The 9,184-nt window shown below is 39.2% G+C and overlaps 1 protein-coding gene across 1 annotated transcript; it reads left to right on the top strand.

Annotated features, from left to right (window-relative positions):
* The first annotated feature begins 236 nt into the window (after positions 1–236).
* LOC139388527 (barH-like 1 homeobox protein) lies at positions 237–8,425 on the top strand. The gene is made up of 4 exons (XM_071135233.1): positions 237–882; positions 4,039–4,264; positions 5,458–5,745; positions 8,419–8,425. Exons 1-4 carry the CDS (start codon positions 429–431, stop codon positions 8,423–8,425), a joined length of 975 nt encoding a protein of 324 aa, XP_070991334.1. The 5' UTR covers positions 237–428.
* The last annotated feature ends 759 nt before the right edge of the window (positions 8,426–9,184 follow it).

Here is a 9,184-nt window from a genome sequence, read left to right as displayed (position 1 = left end):
CAGTTTTTTGTCAATATTTGAAATAAATTGAGAAATAACTGAGAAATCTTACCGACGAGTTTTCATTTCTAAAACATGTTGTAAAAAATTGGATCCAGAAAAATCAATCAAACTTCCCAACAGAGAATAGCACCAAGCTGCATCGATTTTATGAAGAGTGCTGTACTTAGGACAAAATAGTTGGATGCAGGGTTGATGTAACATCGATAACCTGGAGATTTTGCCATTTTGCCAGCTATAAAATTCAATCAAGAAAAGGAGAAAACATCGTGGATGAATATTTGTGATTTCCGTAACATCTTTGGATTTTCCAGCTGGATAAATTGAGGCAGTCTCATCTCAGCAATCGCCGCTCAACCTGAACTTGCCTCGAATACCAATGATAGTTTGAGTTGAGGCCTCGAAGAACTCAGTTGCGCCGGTAAACAATGGAGGCATCCACCAATGGGTCCAGCTTTGGGATCGACTCTTTACTTTCCCACAGACCTGGAAGTCCGGTCATGTCGAAAGGGGACAGCTTGGTGGGAGAGTGCCGGTCACCGTTGGAGTTCAGCCCGAGGTCAGACCTAGAGAGCGGCTGCTCCTCTCCCCGGTCGCCGAGGAGGGAGTGTGTGGATGAGGCATCGCAGAGGCAAGGTCACGCTATCGGGCTGCCGCTTCATCTCCAACAAGGACAGATCTCCGCCGGGTCACAGCCGCGGACCGTCACCTCTTCCTTTCTGATCAGAGATATTCTAGCTGACTGCAAACCGCTGGCCGCCTGCGCCCCATACTCCAGTAATGGCCTGCCAACTCAAGAAACAGGGCGACTTGCCTCCAAGCTCGCAGAGGACTTCATGGACAAAATCCATAGCAACTCGTCGTCAGACAGCGAATACAAAGGTAAAAGACTGATGTAAACAAACATAATGTTTTAAAATAAATTACACTTAGGTCTATTTATCACATAATTTCAAATTGAATTTTTGTAGGCCTGCTGTTCTGCATTTGTGTGTTAGCTTCATGCAGATATTAGGCTAGCCTGCAGTAGCAGTTGATTTGCTATATCACTGATTTTAACTCTAGAAGTTTTAAAGGTTTTACATTTTGACTCGGAAGACTAGGGAGAAAGTATTGTATCTATGCTTGCACAAAATGAATCCCATCTAATATGTATCTAATCAAATATAAAATGATATGGAATATGATATGTACACTTATGGACTGTAAACCCTATAGAGATTAATCGCTTGGTGAAAGTTTACCAACAATATTATCTTGGACAACAGGAGCTCTATCGGCTATAGTTACAGTTTATATAGGTTAATTGAAAAATAATACACTAGCCTTTTCTTTAAGTATTACGTCCACACTGTTGATATTCTCCAATGATTTGGTGTCAACCCGTTTTTCCTTTCAAACGCATTTGCTTGCATTAGCAGACGTCTTAAAAGCATCTGTTGATGTCAGGGAGGCAAGAGAAAAGCTGGGGAAAATATGACAGGGTCGCCTCCAGATAAATGCCATCAAAGATCTGGCGGTTTCCAATCATGTCAGCCACAACATACATGTCACCTCGATTGTCAGTTGAATGATGCAGCACCTGGATACAACTAAGTCATCCGTTGATAGGCGAGGACAATTCCTTCCTGGATACAACTAAGTCATCCGTTGATAGGCGAGGTCAATTCCTTCTTGCAGGAATTAGTCAATACATACAATACATTTGTTCTTTATTTAACCAGGTAGGCCAGTTGAGAACAAGTTCTCATTTACAACTGCGACCTGGCCAAGACAAAGCAAAGCATAAATATTTATCTGATTAACTTATACAACCAAAACACAACATATATCCACCCCTTAAGAAAATGGCAGATTGCCGTGACAAAAACAGATTATAATAAGGATATATTATTAGTATTCAAATTCTTATTCTTATTGTTATTATTCATTAGACTATTGGTTAATATTAGTCATATTATTTAAGCCCACGTGTTATTTATACTATAGTGAACAATGTTATTACATCCATCTTTTATAGCAAGAGTTTAACGTTTTCCTGCAGGTCAATGACTTCACCCCAGTTTACAAAAAGAAACATGAACATGAATAACACATCATTCTACTTTGGATACAGTGTGTGTGTGTGTGTGTGTGTGTGTGTGTGTGTGTGTGTGTGTGTGTGTGTGTGTGTGTCAGATTCTCATTGATATCAATGCAGTCAATTCTGCTCCATAAACCTTGTAGGGACTAGTACGCTGCTTTGATTTCAGCGAATCCGCCTCCTAATATTTTGGGGATTTGATGCAATTTGTCCCAGTGCTAATCAGATTTGTAACGCGCGAGGCCGGCCGGCTCTTTATTTCGCTCTTAACCGCAGCCCTGTGAAGTTTCTCCGGTCGCGGTTGAAAGACTCCCTTCCCTTGTGGCTCAATTAGCCGGATTATTGTGGTTCTTGAGAGACGACTCAACTATTCAGCTAGCAAGAGCTCTCACGTCGTGTAGCCTCTTTTTGGAGAGAAGCGTGGGATGGGGGAGAATGAACTGAACATGGTTTATTACAGTTCAAGACCCAACACAACAGCAAAGTAAAGAATATAACAAATGGGAATCTTACACACATTGCAGAAACAATGTTTTAAAATGTGCAAACAATAAGGGACATACATTTTTTAGATAGGCTACATCTTCATAAAATCTCTAGGCGCAATGGAGTGTCCTAAAGTCCTCCAACATTGGATCACCAAAACTAGGCTATATGAATGTTGAAAAACGTTAAACTTTGAAATATGTCCATTTGTAAATGTAGCTAGGCCTATATTTTGATGAAATCCCAGTCTGTCATGGGTTTATAGGCCTAAGTGCCTGTTTAATCAACCTGGTCTCAGGGCATTTTTTAAAACCTTTTTTAAACTAGGCAAGTCAGTTAAGAACAAATTATTATTTTCAATGACAGCCTAGGAACAGATTTTGACCTTGTCAGCTCGGGATTCGATCTTACAACCTTTCGGTTACTAGTCCAACGCTCTAACAACTAGGCTACCTGCTGCCTATTTCGCATTATTCTGTACTTAAATCATAGACACTCCATTTAGTATGGTGTGTTACGTTTCCTATGTTACGTTTCGTATGGTTGGTATTAATTTGTTAATATCCAGCACGCATTTCGTATGATATGTTACGAATTAAAATTCATGTTATATGTTCCGAATTTGCTAAATATACAATATTGTCAGAATTTTCAAAACGTACAATATGTTACGAATATGCAAAACATTGGATATATTAGGAATTTTAGCTAGCTCACGAACGTTAGCTAGCTAGCTCGCTAAAGTTAGCTAGGCTAGGGGTTAAGGGGAGGGTTAGGGTTAGCTAACATGATAAGTAGTCGGAAAGTAGCTAAAAAGTAGTCATTAGTTGAAAAGTTGCTTATTAGCTCAAATGTTATTTGTCTGTGATGAGATTCGAACTCGCAACCTATATGCCCACCCATCCACCCTACTTTAATTTGCCTTAAAACCATCTGTCTTATGTAACCATACCAAAAGTAACAAATCATTCTAAATGGAGTGTTTGCATTTACTTACAGAATAATACGAAATGCTGAGACAAAGTTGGTTTAATGTTCTTACCCATCAATTTGATAGGCTTTATGAACATTTGAAATATATGTATTTTATTGTTGTTGAGTGTTTCATGTTTAAGAAATAAGGCCCGAGGAGGTGTGGTATATGGCCAATATACCATGGCTAAGGGTTGTTCTTAACACGACGCAATGCGGAGTGCCTGTACACAGCCCTTAGCCGTGGTATATTGGCCATATATCACAAGTCCGAGGTACCTTATTGCTATTATAAAGTGGTTACCAACATAATTAGAGCAGTAAAAATACATGTTTTGTCATACCAGTGGTATACGATCAGATATTCCACAGCTGTCGGCCAATCAGCATTCAGGGCTTGAACCTGCCAGTTTGTAATTGTGTATAGTTTACAGACGAAAGAACCCGTGGTCTCAGAGTGACTCCCTGTTAAATATTTGTCCTATTCTTGTGAGCAGTGAAAGAGGAAGGAGGCCGAGAGATCTCGAGCAGTAGGGACAGTCCGCATCACATTCGGCTGAAGAAACCCAGGAAGGCGCGAACAGCCTTCACCGACCACCAGCTGGCCCAGCTCGAGCGCAGCTTCGAACGGCAGAAGTACCTGAGCGTGCAAGACCGAATGGAGCTGGCTGCTTCCCTCAACCTCACAGACACACAGGTCAAAACCTGGTACCAGAACAGGAGGTAAGCACTGCCACACTTGGTTGCCTTTAGTTTAATTACACGAATTATAACCTATTTAAAAGGACGATAAGTATTTTGATAGTGGGATACAGGCTTAATGGATGAATGCAGTGAGCTCATGCCAAAATAGAATATGTGTGCGCGCGTGCACCTGTCAACTCTTCACCTATAGACAGAATGATTTTCTCATGTCAGTCAGACAAATGTATTTGTCACATATGCAGCCAGGTCACATAGATCGATTTTATTTCTCAAAACTTGCACAAACTGCATCGATTTCTTCACGATAAAGGAGAAAATTATAACAGAAAAAAAGTCTTAAAATATTGGCAATTGGGCACTGCATTAAAACTTTGAACAATGTGATTCAAATACGGAACGGAAGACGGTAGAAATATTTGTTGTTTTTAATCATTTTTGGAGGGGAAAAAACAAATGGTTTCCTAATGAAGCTTTGACATTCAGACAGCAAAACGGCATTAATAAATATAAAAACACAACACTTTGGTGCATTAATAATCTATCGTCGCATGTATGCCATATCAATAATTCACCCACGCTACTACATTTACTCAATTATTATAATTATAAATAATTTACCTAATAGAGGAGTGCTTTTCAGTTGACAATCTAAATCTGACAGATTACCCTTCCGCGTGAATACGCGTGACGGGGGAAGCATTTAACAGAATAACCGAAGTCCGTCACTGAGAGTAGCCAGACTTTGAATCTTTATTTGAAAAATAGTGGAAAACACATTTCCGACGCCATGATGACACCAATACAATCCCAAACCGAAAATTCACCCATTGAATACAGATGTTTCCAATTTACTGAACTTTAATGACTGAAATTAAAATGTGAATTTCAAACCCCACAATGGAAAAGAAAATGTATCTTGTGGTAAGAGAATATGCTACATGTTTTGTTAACGTTTTTACTAACAAGGAAGGCCTACATCCAGTAAGAACAATTTAATTTCGTTGAAATTGAACCACGTATCTTATTTGTGCATGCATTTTCAACGGGTTTTCCCCAAATATGTTTTTTTTTACGCATGCAGATGTGATTGAATTCTAAACTTTATGATCCGAATCCTATAATAAAAAGATTTGAATTGTACTTTTCAAACTTATTTAGAACTTTACGATAAGAGTTCCCTTACTAATATCTACTGTTTCTTGTCCGAATAGAACAAAGTGGAAGAGGCAGACAGCGGTTGGACTGGAACTGTTAGCGGAGGCTGGAAATTACTCTGCTCTTCAGAGAATGTTTCCGTCGCCCTATTTCTACCCTCAAAGCCTGATGTCCAACCTGGACCCCGGAGCGGCGCTCTACCTATACAGAGGACCCTCGGCGCCTCCTCCCGCTCTGCAACGACCTCTCGTTCCGCGGATTCTTCTCCACGGTCTGCAGGGGGGTAGTGAACCACCCCCACTCCCTCTTCTCTCCGGTGTGCTTCCCCGGCCAACACAGCAGCGGTGAGACGGCCTCTCCGGATATATGCCATACCTGGCAGTCTGGGACTCTAAACGAGAGAGAAAAAAACGATTCAAACTGGTGACAAAAGAAGCTGGCATCAAACAATGAACTTCATGACTAAATTTCCAACTCTCTAAAGTGGACAGGTTTTTACCATACTGAAGTTATTTATTTATAACTTAGGCCTATTTATTTTTCTCTATGTATTTAACTTATATATTTATATTTTTGTTTACCATAAAAATCTTTAGCGTGGGCTACATCAGAAAGGACACGATCGTTTTACAGATACTAGTTGCTGGCACCAAGTCTTATGGCAATGTCACTTTTACTCAGACTTAAGAAATCATAAAATTACTATTATTTTGATTATTAGGCCATGTTGTCAGGATACAATGGAGAGAAAAAAACATGCATAACAAACCAATGTATTGGTCTGTAAACTGAAATGGCATTCCAAATTGAGTTGAATAATTAGAGCAGAGCCAAAGGTATTTCATAACAGTTATTCTTTCTTTCTCTTTCTCTTTACAAAGACCAGTTGACTTTCATTCACTTTTTTTACAAAGGCACAACATAAGAATCAGCAGACGTAGACATGTAAAAACGAATATTTTGAATTCTATTTTTTAAAGTATCTTGATTTGAAGATATTTTTCTTTCACTCATTTTTTTATTTCCTTCAGATGACAAAGATTCTGTACAAAAACTATAGATTAGCAAGAGCTCAAGGTTTATTCCCTATAATTTCAGAGATAATCAGGGGGGGAACAATGAAGGTTCATGAGATGAACATGTATTTAAAAATGTCTAATCATAAGGTTTTGACCTAAAGGCCGAATGATATCAAATTCGGAGTCAAAGTAAGAGGTAGGCCTAAATCAATTTACGAAGGCGTAATGTATCCTTGCAAACCCTTCATTTTTGATAAACAAATATTATTGAAGAGTGAGTCGGTTGCCAATTTGGGTCGTGTGCCTGTTAATTTGCTAGGTGTATTAAACAGACGTTGTGCATTACTTACTTACGTTTATTTCATACGAAACCGGTGGAAACCTTGTTAGGCTACTTACTCTCTTTAGTGAAAATGTATATTGCAGATATTCATTTGTGGATTGGTTCTCTTATTTCTGGATCGGTTTTTGTTCCCCTCCCCATGTGTTAGCTAAACGAACCTTTTGTCAAACTGTTCAAACATCTTAAGTCGGCGCTAGAGGGGGATCTACTTTTATATACGTGTAAATAAAGGTATTTCATTTAATAACGTGACTACGTTATATCTTTCAAAACCCACGCATGACAAATACAGGGCCCACATCGATTTTTATTGCAAATGGAATACATGTAGGCTAATCGTCTTCTTCATCACCATCCTCACCTTCGAGTTCAACCAAAGAGCAATGCACTCGTTTGATACACAAAGTAAACTTTTGAAATGAGCATAAGACTTTGGCTGTAGGCATATACTTTTAGTCCTCTATATTATTTTATCAAGGCTATATTTTATAAGCAATCTAATATCTGATTAGTTGTTGTTTTGGGGTTATTCAAGGTCTGGTAAGTGGCGTTTTCTCCCGGAAGTAGAAATGGACAAATTGATTTGGTCCTACAATCATTGCTCGAGTCAACAGCTCACTTTCCAATTTATCAATAGATTAATTCATGACATTGATCATTAATGACAACCTCATGTTTAGCCAAACTGTACAGCAAAATGACACGGTGACATCATTTCATATATATAATGCCAGAATGTAATTACAAACAAAGATTATGATTTGGTATATTTCATCATAAAACAACAAAACGTGTTCTGTTGAGACAAAGGAGAGTCAAGGTATAACTAACCTGTGATAAATATGCCTGATAAAATCGAATTAAGGTTCGTATAATTATATTAGAAACACCGTGTTTGAATACTTTTTAACATGTCTGTCAAACACTCCCTCAACCCCCCTCACTATTTGTTTCATGTCATGGATTTAATTTGTCGAACCTAAAAATGTTCATAAAGAATGTCACCGCCAGCCAGAGCAAGGAACATTAACCAACTTAACCTTTAAAACACGCCTAGATATTTATCCAACGCTTTGGAGTGGTGAGAGTTCAATTTGAGACATTTTATTCTGCCTTGATATCTAAAACGTTTGCCTATCTTATAAGTTATGACTAGAAATGTATTTTGGTAGGCTATATATTTGATATGAATAAATACAGATGGATTTCAACGTTCATCAACCTTGGCTTAGGCTCATAGTTCTGCCAAACGTTACATTAATGGGAATATGTATATAATAAAACACACACGCCATGCCTCAAACGTGAAGTCGGTTAAATCTAACATAGGTCTAATAAATCATGGAAATATGCTGCTACGGATTCGAGCAATTGCATCGAGCGTCAATCATTGGCAAAAGAGGTCAATTTATTCAGCTAGGCTAGCACATGTTGCAAATAGGCTAATACACTAGACCTATACCCTACACCGGGAGACTACATTAATAATTCAATTTCATTAGTTTTCCATAAACAATATGAAGAAGAAATATTAATGTAAGGCTAATTGTGCAATTGTTTAAGTGGCTTAAATGATCCCATTTGGAAATTGATTGCTTCCATGCCTCTTTCTTGAGAGTGTTTGTGATGTGCTCTTTGCCAAACGGCTCCAACAGCTGGTGACCGGGCGACGCTGACTGTGGGCCGGATCAGCGTTGGGACATCTGGTCAGCGGCTCGGCAGTGCCTCTGCTCCACCAACCCCACCCTCCACCCCAACCTCACTCCTAATAGGAGTCTAACTTTAAACCAACCAAAATATCAGACTATAAAGCACAGGGTTAGGGAGTTTAGTCTGACAGAGTTGGCCAATAGGATATTAACGATTAGACCAAATACTTTATTAGCTTTTAATTGAAAGTCGATAATAGTCACTGCTCGCATGGCACATGTTCTCCCCTCTCGCATTGACCACCAGCGAATCACTCCATAAAACATCCCACCGACTTTGACTAATTGACACATTTATAGTGCGTACATTTGCTATAGCCTAACTGAGAAATAGTAGCCTTCAAAGGCTACACATCACACCGTGGTTGGTTGGGACTTGAAAAAAAGGGAGAGGAAAACCTGTAGCAAATTCCCACCTTCCCACCAAAAAAAATCTAATTAGAAGTATATCATAAGGATCCATGACTGATTCAAATAACGATGACCCCCCTCAACATTTATGAAAAGGGTTATTCTTGCGAAGTGCGCAGCTGATTACAGGGAAAGCTCCCTGTCTTGCTGGATGACGCTGATATTTTTGCATGTGAAAGGATACGTGCAAATCCCTCGGCTCTTGCCGCGGTTTGTCCCCGGCTCAGGGTTAATGAAGTGCGGATAGAGTCTCGTTGAGCTCCCGACAAACAAAAACACAACACGAGGAGGCTTAGACTCA

Source organism: Oncorhynchus clarkii, chromosome 29 (assembly GCF_045791955.1).
Source record: "Oncorhynchus clarkii lewisi isolate Uvic-CL-2024 chromosome 29, UVic_Ocla_1.0, whole genome shotgun sequence".
In the NCBI taxonomy this organism is placed as follows: Eukaryota; Metazoa; Chordata; class Actinopteri; order Salmoniformes; family Salmonidae; genus Oncorhynchus; species Oncorhynchus clarkii.
This window is presented reverse-complemented; position numbering and strand designations above follow the sequence as displayed.

Bases quoted from the DNA above. Each gene is read 5' to 3' on its own strand.
- LOC139388527 (XM_071135233.1), top strand. From the start codon at position 429: ATGGAGGCATCCACCAATGGGTCCAGCTTTGGGATCGACTCTTTACTT. The intron at 883-4,038 runs GTAAAAGACTGA...TCTTGTGAGCAG, and splicing joins GTCAGACAGCGAATACAAAG to TGAAAGAGGAAGGAGGCCGA. The intron at 4,265-5,457 runs GTAAGCACTGCC...TTGTCCGAATAG, and splicing joins ACCTGGTACCAGAACAGGAG to AACAAAGTGGAAGAGGCAGA.